This window comes from Eriocheir sinensis, chromosome 50 (genome assembly GCF_024679095.1).
Source record: "Eriocheir sinensis breed Jianghai 21 chromosome 50, ASM2467909v1, whole genome shotgun sequence".
Classification (NCBI taxonomy): domain Eukaryota; kingdom Metazoa; phylum Arthropoda; class Malacostraca; order Decapoda; family Varunidae; genus Eriocheir; species Eriocheir sinensis.
The window spans coordinates 7,552,728-7,569,077 of NC_066558.1; the positions used below are offsets into that span (position 1 = coordinate 7,552,728).

At 43.5% G+C, this 16,350-nt stretch overlaps 1 protein-coding gene across 1 annotated transcript; it reads left to right on the forward strand.

Annotated features, from left to right (window-relative positions):
* Positions 1 to 946: 946 nt before the first annotated feature.
* On the forward strand, positions 947 to 7,846 carry LOC126982035 (ionotropic receptor 21a-like). The gene is made up of 5 exons (XM_050833754.1): positions 947 to 950; positions 1,205 to 1,467; positions 1,720 to 1,935; positions 1,976 to 2,082; positions 4,652 to 7,846. Exons 1-5 carry the CDS (start codon positions 947 to 949, stop codon positions 4,896 to 4,898), a joined length of 837 nt encoding a protein of 278 aa, XP_050689711.1. The 3' UTR covers positions 4,899 to 7,846.
* The last annotated feature ends 8,504 nt before the right edge of the window (positions 7,847 to 16,350 follow it).

Below are 16,350 nucleotides of genomic sequence, written 5' to 3' on the forward strand. Positions count from 1 at the left end.
TCTTCCTTTGTGTTCCTTTGTGTTTGTATCCAGCGTGATGTAAGGAACGTTCCTACCGTCCTTGAACAGCGGGTTGGCCTCTGGCTGCTGTTTGAGGAGTCCCATGAACCACAGGTGCTTGGCAGCTGTTTCTTGTTCACCTGTCCCTGGGTAACAGGAACACCTGCAGCTGCTGACGTATCCATACCGTGAACCTGACCTTCTTCCGGGGCAGGAGGAACGAGAACCACTTCTGCTGGGGCCGGAGGACTCAGCTGAGGCTCAGGCGGCGGGGATGGCGAGTCCGTGCGTGACTTTTTTTCCATGGCGCTGGCGGAAGGCGAGGAAGCTGAGGTGGCGGCGCTGGCTGAAGTACTGGTTGTGCTGTTGGCAGGACTCCGGGACCGGTCTCTCGGTTCATTCCCAGAGAGAGAGTAGGCATGCTCCTGTACAAGCCACCTGGAACGAGCAATGCGACGTTTCCGAGCTTTGTTAGGCATAACAAAGGCGGAATGGGGAGCGGCGACGTAACCCAACCAACCCGTAATCGGGCAGCAGGAGAACTGCTGGCCGCTACGAGGAACTCACGTCACTCAGGATGGCGGTGGTTCTTATCTGTCGGCAACAAAGGCTGCATTATCCATCTTTATTGTTTGGGCTTTCATTTCTAGCATGGCAGTAAGTTTCAGTAGGGTCAGTGTTTTCTAAACTCTTCTTTATAGGGGCAGTGTTTAGCGGGCATTTTTTCTCATTATTATAATTTTTTGTTTGAGGTGTTGCCTGTAGCGCCGGTAGTCTCTCTTGAGGACGGCCCCAGCCCGCTAATGGCACCGCACAGGCAAATTTTATTTTTTGTGGTTGCAGTGATGTGTGACTCTTTGCTTGGCCCCTGCGGCCCCCCCCCCCCCCCCGGTGCTCATCTTGAGCTGTGTCGCTGAAGTTAGGGTTGATCGAAGATCCGGACATCATGGGTAATATTCGGCGGTGACTTGAAAATTTAGCTTGTTTTGGTTGAAGTGAAACCTAGATCTACGGGTTCACCACGCCCGCACGCTGACCACTCAGCCACCGCCCTTGAGCTGTTTCCTTTGTTGTGTGTGTGTATATATATATATATATATATATATATATATATATATATATATATATATATATATATATATATATATATATATATATATATATATATAAAGTTACTCTTTGGCACCGAGATGATCTGATGGAGGTTTGCGTGTGGTTCTAAAATGGCGATTAAGAGCCTCGGTATTTTCAGGTGTTCCTTGGGAGCCATCTAGCGGCAGGGCGCGGGTTGTGCTGGGCCTGTGGCTGCTGGTCGCCTTCACGCTGGGCTCCGTGTACCGCTCTAACCTTAAGGCCATGCTCATCCTTCCGAAGATTAACCTGCCATTCGACAGTCTGGAACAGCTCGGCGAGTCTCCCATTCTCACCGGTGTGTTTAAGGATTCGCTGATTCATCGACAGATAGCTGTGAGTGCTTGAGGAAAACACAAGGCCTCCCACAATTTGTGGACACAGTATCGGGGCAGTCCCCCTAATTACTTTTCGTAATCCTCATATTTTTACAGCCAGGGTAGCAGTTCAAGAGCAGAAAACAAAAACAACAACAAAAAAATCCCGCTAGACCCTACTCCGAATGAATTTAAGTGCAATTTATTTTTGCAATATAAAAATTCTGATTCTATTGTTCCATGTAATCTAGGAAATCTTTCCTCCTGTCAGGATGCAGACATTAACTCTAATCTTGGCCGGCTCAGGGATCAACTCGCAATTTACCCGATGGATCAAGACGTGAGGCTGATTATGGCAAACATAACGAAGGGACTGGCTGCCGGCATTTCCTTCCATCACCCAATTATGACGGTCCTTCACTCAGATTTTTCGCGAGTAAGTACAAATTTAGCGTTTTGCCTTACATTCAATGAGTTGATTGGTCTATCAAGGAGAAAATTATGACGCTACTTTTCTTTTTCCTCAGAATGGCAAGTGCAATTTGTACATCCTGTCCCGCGGCTTCCTGGGCCCCACGTCCCTCTCCTTGGCCTTCCCCAAGGGCTCACCGCATAAGGCAAAGTTCGACCGCGTGTACGTAGGTTTTGTTTTGTCATATAGCTGAACGTGGCTTTGTAGTATATAGGTACAGTTGTTATTGGATCGGCTCACCAACAAATGCAGAAGCTTTTTTTTTTTTTTGAGGGTCAGCTAAAGTATAATATGTGTAAAGCAGGAATTTATAATCAACTTCCACTTGATAGCAAGTGAAGAAATAGCCAGCTCGAATAATGAATAAGTGAATAATTATTGATGAGACTTAATGATAGTACGCTGCCACTAGTCCACAGACCATCAACTCTTAGAACAAAGAAAACAGTTAGAACTAATCAAGTACGAATCGAGGAATGAGTTAAGAAAAAAGGAGGGTATCGCTGAGTGACGCAGGCATGGTATTAGGTGATCATGTTATTAAGGAGGTTTTAGGCAAGGTTATTTCCACATGCTCACCTCCCGGACAATCACCATGACGAGGTATGCACCTGTGTATGAATATAGCTTTTTTTTTTTTTTTTTTTTTTGCTAGCCTACAGCGCCGGTAGACTTTCTTGAGGGCCCAGCCCGTCATGGCGCAGGCAAGTGTTTTATAGTGACGGAAGTGACGACCGGAAGAAGGCGGGGGGAAGGGGGGGGGGGTAGTTAAGCCATAACTCTGTAATTTTTGCTTATTTCTTCATAATATTTTGTCACAAGCTAGCCGAAGCGTGTACGAAGACGTGTTAAAGCTTTCAATTTTTCCGATTTTTTATTTTTCAAGTATTAATGCGGGACGCTTCCCTTAAACCAGGAGGAAGGAAAAAGAGGGTTTAGTAACTGGGGGTACTTTAACCCGGCCACTGCGATTGGCATGGATTTGTCCTAGGGTTTGTTTCCCGGGATCCCGGGATCCCGGACAATTTTCAAGGTTTAATAATCCCGGGATATTTTTGCAAATCCCGGGAAATCCCGAGATGAAAAATCATGAAATTAAGTATAAAAAAAAAAAGACAAATTTGACTGCAGGATAGTTGTGAACTTGTGAACTTGTGCTTCTATTTATATGTATATACAGGGTGTCCCGTGAGGAGTGTTTTGTGTGTGTGTGTGAACACTGTGAAGGAAGGACTTACTGTTTAGGTATTCTCTTGAGTATTATAAAGCAGCCATGGCACTCCCGTTACCCGTAACAGAGCCCGTATAATGAACACCATGTCTGCATATTCCACTTTGCTGTATGTATACGGCATTGAGATGAGCGTGACAGCTTAAAAAAAAAAAAAAAACAGCACACTTTCCCTCCTCGCGTGAGTGACCGAACAGTGACGGTTACCAGTAAACTGTCTGTCTGTCTGTCTGTTTGCCTGCCCGCACAGCTGATCGCTGTTGCCATAGTTCCCAACGTTTTAGCTACTTATTGCTAAGATGATACATAACTTAAGATTTTTCATGAAATCCCATAGATGCTATATGAATGCAGAATATAATTTTCCTTTTGATTAATTCATTTAATTTAATTTTATGTCATTAATTATTGTTTTTATTTTATGGAAAATTGTTCGTGTTATTTATGATCTTATTATCAAAATTCCATACATGCTCGATTGCTTATTAATCATTTTAGTTTACACAGGAATGCAGAACATGTATGTTTTATTTTTTATTCATTCATTTGATTAAACTTACTGTCATTTATTGCTTTCATTTTATGGAAATTTGCTTGTGTTAAATAAGATCTTATTCTATGAGATACTTCTTAATCATTTAGTTCATATTATAAATAAAGAATGCATACGTTTAATTTTTCTTCATTTATTTTTATTAAATTTTCTGTCATTAAGTACTCTTTTCATTTCACTGGGTATACATGGAAACAAATGGGTTTTTTTTTCTTTCTTTATCAGCGATAATGAACTATAATTCACATTGTCATTCACATTGGAATTCGGAAGCAGAAAAAAAAGTAGTAAACGCAGCATATACTAGCTCTTATTCTTATTCCTTTTACTTTGTTGAGAAACAAAGTGTATGCTGAAAATTTGGAATTAAATATTAAGTGGAATTAATAAGACAGTCAATCTACAGTAATATTTTTGCATATCTATTAATGTTAAGCACATCAAAAATCTGAACGTGAAACTAGGTATAATGTGCAATTTTAGACAATTGAAAATCCCGGGAAATCCCGGGATCCCGGGATTAGGGCTAATTTTATCCCGGAATCCCGGGACAAAGAAAAAGGTCCAAAACGACAATCCCTATAAAAATATTATTATTTTTGTCCTTCACTGGTAGCCTGGTAACATACAGCATACTCCCAGGTCTCTCTCTGGCTCTGTGGTGGATAGTGGAGTTTCCCATGTGGTATTGGTGTGCTGGATATCTCCTCCCAAGGTGCAGGACTTTACATTTTTCTTCATTGAATTATACCAACCACTTTTTGTTCCATTCCTGTAGCTTGGTGATGTCTTCTTGTAGGAAATCCGCAGTCAAGGGGTTAAATCAGCTTCATATGCTCGCTTAGTGTAACGCAGAACAAGTGATAAACTACGAACATACAATGGGTAAAATTTCCATTAAAACTGACACCTTGGGAAAACTTCACATTTCATTTTCCTGGCCACAGCATCGTCAGCCTGCGGGAGTCGGGCATTCTGGGTAAGCTGTTTTCTAACGACGTGAGCAATGCCTCCGAGTGCACCAAGCCCGTGAGCTCGTCGCTGGGTGCCCCTGTGGAGCGCTCACTGGAACTGGAGGACTTTTACGGCGTCCTGTCGCTCTACGCTGCTGGTAAGTATTTTGCCCGGCTCAGGTATGTGGGAGGACCAGTAAGGAGGAGGGGACAAAGCCATTTTTTCCAGTTTTCATCATAGACTCAGCTATAGAGTTCGGTTGGGCAGAGCCTGCTCGGGGAGTCCCCTGGCCATAGTCCTGCCGAATCTTATTTAATCTATACATAATATTTGAAACACAATTTCAAATAGCATGTAGCTGACATATGAGTGATATATTGGGGGTGATGCCTGCCTTTCCCAGTGCAAATTAGAAAAAAAGCCATCATTCCTTACATCCTTTCCCCTCCAGACGCCTCAAATATATGTCCTATTGTGCCTTGTATCACAGAAGATCACGTCAATCAACTCTGTCTCCTAATTATAATATTAAGACACCTTTCCACCTGTAAATGACCTCTCTTTTGGCCTCTCGTCCTGTTTTCTTTCACAGGAGCAGCGTCTAGGGGGCCTTTCTGTTCCTGTTATTGTTTCTTGCCCAGCTGCCTCCCTAGATATAGAAAATAAAATATACTCGGTTTAACGGTCTCTGGTAGAGCATTTTGCCATCCGATGATACATGTGTATTTACCTAGATGTATTTACCTAGTTGTGACATACAGGAAAAGAGCTACGCTCGCGCTGTCCCGTCTCCATATCCTCTCTTATCCAACTTTTCCTTAAAATCATGAATGTTTCTTGCACAAACCACCTCCTCCTCCAGTCCATTCCACAGCTCAATGCTTCTGTTTGGGAAGCTAAACTTTTTCACATCTCGCCTACACGCGGTCGCCCTCAACTTCTTTCCATGTCCTCTCGTTTCTCTCTCGCTCCACACATACAGGTCCTCTCTGTCCAGATTCTCCACCCCGCTCGCCACCCTGTACACTGCTATCAGGTCTCCTCTTTCTCTTCTTCTCTCCAGGGTTGTGAGCCCCATGCTATAGAGTCTCTCCTCGTAAGTCCGACCCCGACGTTCCGGTACCATCTTAGTTGCCGCTCTCTGTACTCTTTCAAGCTTTCTTATGTTCTTCTTTTCGTGAGGAGACCAGACCACTGCTGCATACTACAACCTTGGCCTTATCATTGTAACTATTATTTTCTTCATCTCTTCGTCCAAATACACAAATGCCGTCCTTATGTTCTTCAGCAAATTCATAGTTAGTCCCGTTATCCTGTTGACGTGTTTGTCCGGTGACATGTTCTCTGAGATAGTCACTCCCAAATCTTTTTCTTCCATTCCTCTGCATATTATCTCACTTCCCATCTTATAATCATATTCACATCTTCTGCCACTCCTATCAAACTCCATTTTTTTACATTTCCCAAGGTTGAATTCCATCTGCCATGTACCACTCCACTCCCATATTTTGTCCAGGTCCCTTTACAATGCTTCACAGTCTTTCACATCACTGGCTCGTCTCAATAGCTTTGCATCATCTGCAAACAAACTCACATAGCTGGTCACTCCGTCCACCATATCATTTATATAAACAGCAAACATTATTGCCGCCAGCACCGAACCTTGTGGGACCCCACTCCTCACTGGGCACCAGTTGGAAACCTTGCCCTTGATTATTGTCCTTATATCCCTGTTAGTTAGGAAGTCCTCCAGCCACTTAATCAGTCCATCACCCATTCCACCCCTATTTTTAATTTTCCAAATTAGTCTTCTGTGCGGTACTTTGTCGAATGCCTTTTTCAAATCCAGGTACACTCCATCCCCCCAGCCTTCTCTCTCTTGTATTAAATCTGTCACCCTTGAGTAGTAACATAACAAGTTGGTGACACAAGATCTCCTTCTCCTGAATCCAAACTGGCAATCCGAGATAATTCTCTCCCTTTCTAAAAAAATCTGACCACCTGTTTTTAACTAGCCTCTCACATATCTTCGCAACCACACTAGTGAGTGATACCGGTCTGTAATTTAATGGGTTCTCTCTCTTTCCTCCTTTATAAATTGGTACTATGTTTGCTCTCTTCCAATCTTGTGGTAGCTACCTTTCCTTCACTCAGGGAGGTGCTCATTATGGAGTGCAGTTTCTCTGCAAGTTGCTCACTACATTCTTTCAGGATCCATCCTGATACTTCATCCGGCCCCGTCGCCTTTCTCACATCCAGCTTGTTCAAGCTTTCCTTGACCTCCTGCACCGTTACCTGTATCTCCTGCATAACCCTTCCTCTTTCCTGGCCCGGTGGTTGTACGAATTCTTCTTCTTTTGTGAAAACTCTGTGGAAGCTGTTATTCATCACCTCTGCCATCTGTGCTGGGTCCTCATATGTGGTTCCATCCATTTTCAGTTTATCGATTGTTTCTCTGTTCTTTAATTTGCCGTTCACATGTCTATAAAATAATTTAGGTTGGTCTTTGCATATGTCGATTATATTTTTTTTCATATTTCCGTTTTTCTTCTCTTCTAATCTTTGTATATTCATTCCTTGCTTGTTTGAAATCGTTCCACGCGTTGATTCTTCTTCGTCTCCTCCATCCCTTCCAGGCTTCCTCCTTTCTCTTTCTAGCCGCCTCACATCTTTTGTTGAACCATTCCTTTTTACCAACATCCTTTTTGGTTACCTTAGGGACATATCTATTCTCGGTTTCTTTGTACAGCTTTAAAAACTCCTCCCACTTGTCTTGTGTGCTTTTGGCTTTGTACAGCCCACTCCAATTTGCATTCTCAAAAAAGTTCTCATATTAACAAAGCCTGCCTTAGAGTAGTTACTTCTCCCTATTTTGTGATCCTCTTTTCGGTCAATCGTTCTCTTTTCTTTTACTTCAAATTCCACAATCACATGGTCACTCTTTGCTATTGGGCAATCTATTTTAATATTTTCTATTACTTCCGGTTCCTTGCTAAAAACCAGGTCTAATCTTGATGCCTCTCCTTCTTTCCCGAATCTAGTATGTTCCTTAATCCATTGCATCAGCACATGTTCCATTGCCAATTGCAGGAGTCTTCCTCCCCACGACTCTTCTGTTCCCTGCGTCTGCCAATCCTCCCATTCTACCTCTTTGCAATTAAAGTCACCCATTAAAATTATTCTCTCACCCTCTCTTAACATTCCATCCAGGCAACTCACTGTGTCTTGTATCATTTGTTTATATTCTCGGGCCTTCCATGCATTGGTTCTTGGTGGCACATACCCTACTAAGCGCCTACTACATACTGCCTCCTTCTTCCTTCAGCACCCACAATTTCACTTTCAGTACCTCTGCCAAGCCTTCACCCTCAATCACCTCCTCCACCCTAATGCCTTTCCTTACCATCAACATCACACCTCCTCCCTGTTTTCTCTTTCTGCCTCTCCTCCATATTGCACCTTCTCCAATCCCCACCATCTCAATGTGTGTGTGTGTGTGTGTGTGTGTGTGTGTGTCATGCAGACAGCCGCGCCATGTCAAACGTTCTGTTTCAGGTATGCTCATGTCTTGTGGAGTGTTTGCAGCAGAGATGGTGATACAGCCGGGCAATCACCGCAGATCTTAACGACCTATTGCCCGCCAGAGTGTAGTTTGGTCTCAGCTGCCGAAAGCAAGACGCAAGGACAGGCTCCCGCACATCTCTTCATCCCCACTGCTTGTAGTCTGGTACTGACGTGACGTGTTACGATCCCATATTCTTAAGCGTCTCGGGCTCCCATTACGACTATTTTCCAAGGCAACAGAGAAGATTAAGCGGGCTTTCGTGGGCGATTGTCACATCAAAGATGTAAAGGTCGTGTCAAATTATCACTAGCACCACAACACAGTCCATGAATACTCCAGTAATTTCTGAGGGGGCCAATGTTTTCTATATCGGCCTCAAAAGACCCCTAAAAGTGCTAATTTTTCAACAACAACAAAAAATCCCAAAACTGTGCATGCTCGCTTCGCTCGTCACTCTCTCGTCCCACCTCATAAATTTATGATGTCCTGTAGCCCCCCCCCCCGAAAATAAATCTGCCAAAATTACGGGCCTGCAGTAACTTCTACGAGGTTTTCAAACAGGCGTACTGAGGTGATGCTACGTCAAGGAATATGGGTTGTAGCGTCAAATAATGTTTCAGTAGGATATACCAAATGTAGTTTTCACGCAGTTGTGTGATAAGAAATCTTGACCAGATACTTGTTCTTTTTTTTCCCTTGTAGCTTGCCTATTGATGGATGTTGAGGGGACACACACACACACACACCAACACACACACACACACACTCACACACACACACGGAGAATGGCCATCAAGCGGATCGGACGTGATAGTGCTTAGGGAATTTTTAAGGGGATACGGGCTTACTCACAGCCTACAGGCCTAGGGTGTGATTGTGGGCTGGGTAAGAAATGATTCCATAGAATAAACTCACCAGAAATGTTTTCTTTGTCTTGAAGTATTTCTTGATATTTTTTCTATTTCTTGCCATGACCAAACGGTTCTCCTTCACTGGCTGGAGCCTTCCCTGACATTCAAGCTGTGTGGGACAACACCTTCTTTGAAGATTACTTTCCCACCCATCATCTTCAGGTAGTTGCCAACATCATTTACAAGCTGTGAAAAAAAAAAAAATAATAAATGTTGCAGGTCATTCTGCAATAGTAAAAGCACTGAAAGTCACTTACACAAAAGGAATGGTCTATATTTTAGTGTATTACTAAGATGCTAATACCTCATGTAGTTAACTAATGACACAAAAGTTCAAGTATAAAAAAATAACTTAGTATGTGTTGTATACATAAGTTAGCCATCCAATTCAGTAATATCCAATATTATAAAGGACCTGTCTCACGGAGATATAATTGTTGTCTTTTGCATATGTAAGCACTCATTCTTGATATAATTATTTTTTATAATAACAGGCCGTGCTACGAGCGGTCAGAGCCCGGCAGAGGAGGCACGTCTGGATTACCAGGGGCCCTGCAGGACTACTTGTCCCACGGGGTTATGCGGTTAGCCCCGCAGGGTTAAAAATTAGGTTAGGTTTATAATTAGGTTTGGTTGTTTTTTCTGGGCTAATTAACCAAAAGAATATATGAAAAAGTAATTTTCGACAGAAATGAATGGCAGATTCGTTAAAACAGGAAAATTTACCAGAATTTTTTTTTTCGTACGTGTGAAACGGATCCTCTTCTCAAAATTTAAACCAAATAAACAAAATTGTAATCAACTAAGCCAAGCTCTAACTCTGGATTTAAATTTCATATATTCCCGCTTTTCATTCCTTTTACAGAAAAAAATGAAGGTATTTGCACCCCAACCACAGCCTATCAACCTACTCACAGTCTGTCACATCCCACCCACTACAGCTTATCACAACCCATCACAGTCAGTCACATATCCCTCAAGTCTGTAACGATCCACCAACAGTCAGCCACATCTCCCCAAACTGTTACAAGACAACAGTCAGCCACATACTCCCCACAGCCAGTAGTCTGGCTTACCACTCCCACGACCAATAAGCTACTGTTACATTAGTCAACGAAATGGTTGGATTCCAACGATTCGCTTGAATTTCGTCCAAGGTTGGAGGATTTCGTTTGGAATCCAAGCGTAGGGTTGGAGGAAAGATACCTCGCCCAGTAGCGTTGTACTCCTTCCCTTGGATCTCATCCAAGGGAAGAAAACTGAAGATCTATGTTATACAGTATTCATATTTATGACATATTTGAAAAGAAAGTATACAGCTTATTCAGTCATAAGAGATGAAGTATTTATTAGTATAAAAATATCTTGAAATAGGAATAAAATTTTATAGAATGTATATAGTGGCAATAAGCAGACATTCGTTTGACTACCGTTGCGGTGTAAACATTTCCTCTCCTTACGCGCCATAACTTCAACTGTTCTCGCCGTGATGGAATGGAAAACTGAAGTTATTCACCATCTCCTGGAGAAGGTTCGACCCCAAGAGGTGCTTTGGAATGTTATTAGGCTTACCACCCTCTCCCTTCCCTCCTTCCCTTCCCCTTCCTCCCTCCCCACCCCTCTCTCTTTCTCTCTCTCTCTCTCTCTCTCTCTCTCTCTCTCTCTCTCTCTCTCTCTCTCTCTCTCTCTCTCTCTCTCTCTCCGCCACCCTTACGGCAAGGTTGCCACTCGTCCAAAGATAGAATTGGATGGACAGCTGTTTAAGGTTGGACTCCAAGCGTTTCGTTGACTAGTGTAACCGTAGTTACTTATCCATGCACAAGTACATAATACTTACATCAAAATGATCTTCACAGTAGTAACATGCATGTTCCAGCATAGGCAAGTCACGCCCAGCAGACAGCCACCACTGCTTTCTTTTTTCTTGTCTTGGGCACAGAATGACACAGATATGAACTTTTCTCTGCTGTTTGAATTTTGGTGTTTCAGCACACGGGCACAAAACAAACATGCCGCAACCAGTCACAGCGTCCCGCGGTCACGTGATATTTTGGCCACAAAAAGCTCCATATATTTCATTCATGATGCGTAATTAAGCAAAAAGAATAATTGTCGAGTGATGTATAGTTTATATTCCGTCCAAACCTTCATAATACTACACGTTTTAGGTTTGAGTAAACAGGTCTAATCAGTTTTTATGTAAATAAACTACGTATGTGAGATGTAAATAAATTAACGGGGATTATTGAAGAAAGGATGGCCTACTATAGTCTATCGAATTTAACTTGAGCCTTTAGACAAGGCAAGGCTCCCTTGAGCAGCGCATAAGCCACATCATCCCATATCACTCTCCTCAAAGGAGCTCGCTACCCCCCCCCCCCCCTCTCTCTCTCTCTCTCTCTCTCTCTCTCTCTCTCTCTCTCTCTCTCTCTCTCTCTCTTATTTACGTTATATATAATATCTTTTCCTTGGCTGTGCAGGACGCAAGAGTGAGACCTAAGTGAGTCTTCCATGGTGGGGGAAGGGTGATTTTTTTTATATTTTTTTACGTCTATGCCTATAGCGCCGGTAGGCTTGCTTGAGGGGCCTGGATGGTAGTCGGCCCCAGCCCGTCATGACGCAGGCAAGTGTTTATAGTGGGCCATCTCTTGGCTCATGCTGCCCCCCGGAACTCGTTCTTGATTAACTTGGACGGTTTCCTCTAGAGTCCGGGTCGATGGGTGGTCTTCAGGACAACATGTGGGTAGTTTTAAGCCACTCGGCGGTGACTGAAAAATCCGAGGTGGTAGCGTGGGGATTCGAACTCGCGTCGTCCATCACTCGGTGAATGTGGGCCCAGCACGCTACCACTCAGTCACCACCTACCCTATGGTGCGGCGCCATCGCATGAGCCACGTTGCCAAGTGAAATGAAAGGTTTACAGAATCGTTGTCTTTCCCTCAAATCCCAAGCCTTTCATAACACCATGCAGTCGTATTATGAATATATTTATATTCCATAAATAGATAACGTACAGACTTACAGTGAGACAGATCGCCATGCGCAGGTCATCGTAGCGACTCCAGACTTGGTTCATATTTTAGCTCATCAAAAGACGCACCTTTCATGGCCTTGATCTTGACCTTTGACCTCGAAAAGTTCGCCCAAGGTCAAAGTTTAAAAAAAATAGAATTTCATTAAATTTCGAAACAAATGCATCCATATGCACCTTGTCCATCCAGAATAGAATCCATTAACTTTTTTATGTTAAAGGTCAAAGGTCAAGGTCAAGGTCGCGCAAAACGTCAGATTGACCATAACTTCGGTTCTCGTCATCGCAGGGACTTCAGACTTGGTTCATATTTTAGCTCATGGAAAGACGCACATTGCATGGCCTTGACTTTGACCTTTGACCTCGAAAAGTTCGCCCAAGGTCAAAGTTTCCTAAAAAAGATTATTTCATCAGATTTCGAAACAAATGCTTCCATATGATGCACCTTGCATGGCCTTGACCTTGACTTTTGACCTTGCCCTCGAAAAGTTCGCCCAAGGTCAAAGTTTCCAAAAAAATATAATTTCATCAAATTTCGAAACAAATGCTTCCATATGATGCACCTTGAATGGCCTTGACCTTTGACCTTGACTTCGAAAAGTTCGCCCAAGGTCCCAAAAAAAGATTATTTCATCAGATTTCGAAACAAATGCTTCCATATGATGCACCTTGCATGGCCTCGACCTTGACCTTTGACCTTGACCTCGAAAAGTTCGCCCAAGGTCAAAGTTTCCAAAAAAATATAATTTCATCAAATTTCGAAACAAATGCTTCCATATGATGCACCTTGAATGGCCTCGACCTTGACCTCGAAAAGTTCGCCCAAGGTCAAAGTTTCCAAAAAAATATAATTTCACCAGATTTCGAAACAAATGCTTCCATATGATGCATAGGATCACAGTTGATGCCCATACCAATTTTCAGGGCGATCTTTGGCGGAGGTGTGCACTCTCCGAGTGCTAGCAGTCTAGTTATGATATATTTTCCCGAGTAAATTTAAAGTAACATGACCTAACTTAACCTAACTAATGGGAGGGTTCGCCCTCATCAACCCCCTTAAGGAACGGGTGGCAACTCTAAAATTTCTCTAGCCTGCCATGACTGACAGCCATTGCTGGTGAAGACAGAAGGAAAGGGAAGGAGGGACGTTACGACGAGTATTTTACACATATTTCAGGATGACACTTTACAAACATAATGTTATGGACTGGTTTTGTGGTTCCCCGAAAAATGCGCTCACTACAGTTTTAAAATACTGTACTGAATATTATCTGCTTACCCATTCAAACAGTCAAATGCAGAACAAATGGCGTTCCGTATTTTATGGAAAGGGTGGCTTGATGGCAACCCTAGTCTCAGTCCGCGTTGTAAACTCGTAGATAAAATGTCCGTGCACTCGTGTCCGTTTGCATTTGTGCTTTGGTGTGTGATCTTAGAGTTTTCTGCACTACTGTGTACATTCTTTGTGCTTTAACAATGTCCCCAAGAAAGATGGTTAAAAGAGATGGTGCTGCAAAGAAGAAAACACGACGGCGGATGCTATGCAAACACAGGAACGGGGTGCGAGCCTCGGCGGCTTGTATGCCCTCCTGGACGTGACTGACTGACTGCGACTCCCGTTCACCCTCCAACTCGGACGATACGCTGGGTTAGCTTCACGTTGGTGGTCGAACGTAGTTCCGGTGCCTTGAGAATAGGGAAACTGTGGCTTCTAAACCCCGGTGCGAAGCCTACACCTGGAGGGTAATTAATGGCTGCGGGAGTCTCCATAACAACCGTAACACATTGATTTGTGTTTTACTTTATTTATCATTGCTATTAGTTAGTAAAATCATTTTAATTCTGGATAAAATAACATGTAAAATTATTTTTATATAAATATTTTTTTATATAGGACGCATTAACGGGATAAACATTAATTTCAATAGGGAAATCCATTTTAGTTTACGAGTGTTTTGGTGTGCGAGCAATATTCTGGAATTAATTAAATTCGTAAACCGAGGTATGACTGTACCTCACATCACATCCAGCCACACCATCTTGCACATCACACCCAGCCACACCACTCCACACATCACACCTAGCAACACAACACCTCGTTCTGCACCCAGCCACGCCACACCCAGGGGAGGATCCAGAAAATCAATTTGGGGGGGGCCCGCTGGTAAAATTTCATAAGTTAGGGACAGCCTCAAACAGTGAAGACCAATGGATAGTGATGGCGGTTCTTTGCTTAAAATCTGCAGCTCCCGAGCAATCAACGTATATGTGACAAATGAATTTTTCTTGTATCTATATATGAAGTGCAATCAATATTAAGCTGGCAAGCAATAACAAGAAACAATTCAAATTGTACATCCGACCAGTAAAAAGGCAGATCTGAACAGGCAGAAATCATCACCATACGAGCATTCGAAGAAAACTAAACGTTTATTTTGAAATGTAAGCAGCAAGGGTGATCATAATACAGGTCATATATAAATTACAAACCTAACCTTTACAAAAAAGAGCTAATATGTAAAATTAGACACAGCTGAAGATAAAAAAAAGGAATTCTTATAGGGCTTCTTTTACATGGGATTGAGGTAACACATTTGCAAGGATTGGCTGATCTAAAGAAATATATTCACAAATTCCCAAGTATTCAACAAGTGCCTCACTAAGCGAAGAGTAGTCGGCGTTTTTTTTTTCGCCGAATTTGCTTATCACTCTCTCGACTGAAATGGGGATATCATAGTGGAGGGCAAGTCCGTTCAGGCGCTCTTGGCCGACGGTACTCCTCAGATAGGTTTTCAGCCTTTTCAATGCTGAGAAAGACCTCTCGGCTTCCGCGTTGGAGACTGGAAGCGTCAACAGAGTTTTCAAGAGAATGGCGAGATTGGGGATTACATGCTGGTGCTGGCGTGTGCCTGGTCTTCTTTGATAATTTGGAAGACCGGAACAGATAATGCCCAGCGCTCCGCTTCCGCCTTCACGAGTGTCAGGGATTCGATGTCGAGCTCGTAGAGCTTCGCCGCTTGAAGCACAGCCGCAACATCCGTTTCAGGGCCTTTGAGGAGTTGCTTGAGCTGAAGTGCGACAGGCACTGTGTCGTCGCCGAACCGACTCTTCAACTCAGCCAAGACGTGGTCCACGAACGGAATGTACACCGCCCGGCGGTAGTACTCCTCAGCATTCTCGCACGGAACATTTGATCGCTGGGTCTGTCGTCCACAGAGTCGTGGCACAGGGATGGTGTCATGCGATGACCCCACCTCGGCCAAAAACTCTTCCGCTTTCATGAACACGTCGTGAAAATGATTCTCCGCATCAGCTCTGAACTTGGCAAAAATGGTCTCGATGCCATGGCATCGGCTGACACCAGGTCGCCATCTTTTCTCTGAAGTTCGGCTCGGCTCGAGAGTATGCGCCAACTACATTACAACCAGTCCAACGAGAAAGCGGGGAACACGTATGGCGATGAGAAGGAGCCCAGCGGTGGCGTCAAGTTCTTCCTCGAGAAAAACAGCGATGACAAGCAGAAATTCAACGAAAACCAGCACTGCGTCATGCCTCTCAATCCACCTGGTGGGGCACAGGGGAACAAGCTTTTCGCGCTTGGCCGAGGTAAGCTTGACAACCTCTGTGAAGCGGAGAGCTCATATTCGAAGAATGAACGAAGTTGTACACCTCGGTCAGTGTTTGAAGAGCGATCTTCACTTCCTTGACGTGACACGCCTTCGTCAGTACTAGATTCTGCCGGTGGTTAAAGCAGTGGATTGGCTTGGCCAGGGTGTACTTCTTCATGAGTACTGCGGCACACCCTTTCAATTTTCCCATCATGGCACTTGCTCCATTGAAACCAAGTCCCCTGCACTTGGCCATGTCCAATCCGAGGTCTTCAACGGTGCGCAAAAGGAGCCAGGCTAAACCTTTACCGTTGAGGACATAGGCGTGCACAAAGGCAAGGAAGTCTTCCCTTATTTCCTCTTCGAAGTGCCGAATGATGATAGTGGCCTGCACTAAAATTCACTTTCTGCTTTCTGATTTTTTTCCTAGGCCTTTAAATCGTGCTCTATAATATTCAAGATACGATTCCTTAACTTAAATACTGAAAATAAATAAAGAAAATCCTGAGTTCTCCAGAAATGCAACAGAAAGGTACCAGTTTTCGTTTTGACTCTCTGAAAGTGGACATTTTAGCAG

Bases quoted from the DNA above. Each gene is read 5' to 3' on its own strand.
- LOC126982035 (XM_050833754.1), top strand. The intron at 1,936-1,975 runs TCAAGGAGAAAA...CTTTTTCCTCAG, and splicing joins TCAATGAGTTGATTGGTCTA to AATGGCAAGTGCAATTTGTA. The intron at 2,083-4,651 runs GTACGTAGGTTT...TCCTGGCCACAG, and splicing joins AAGGCAAAGTTCGACCGCGT to CATCGTCAGCCTGCGGGAGT.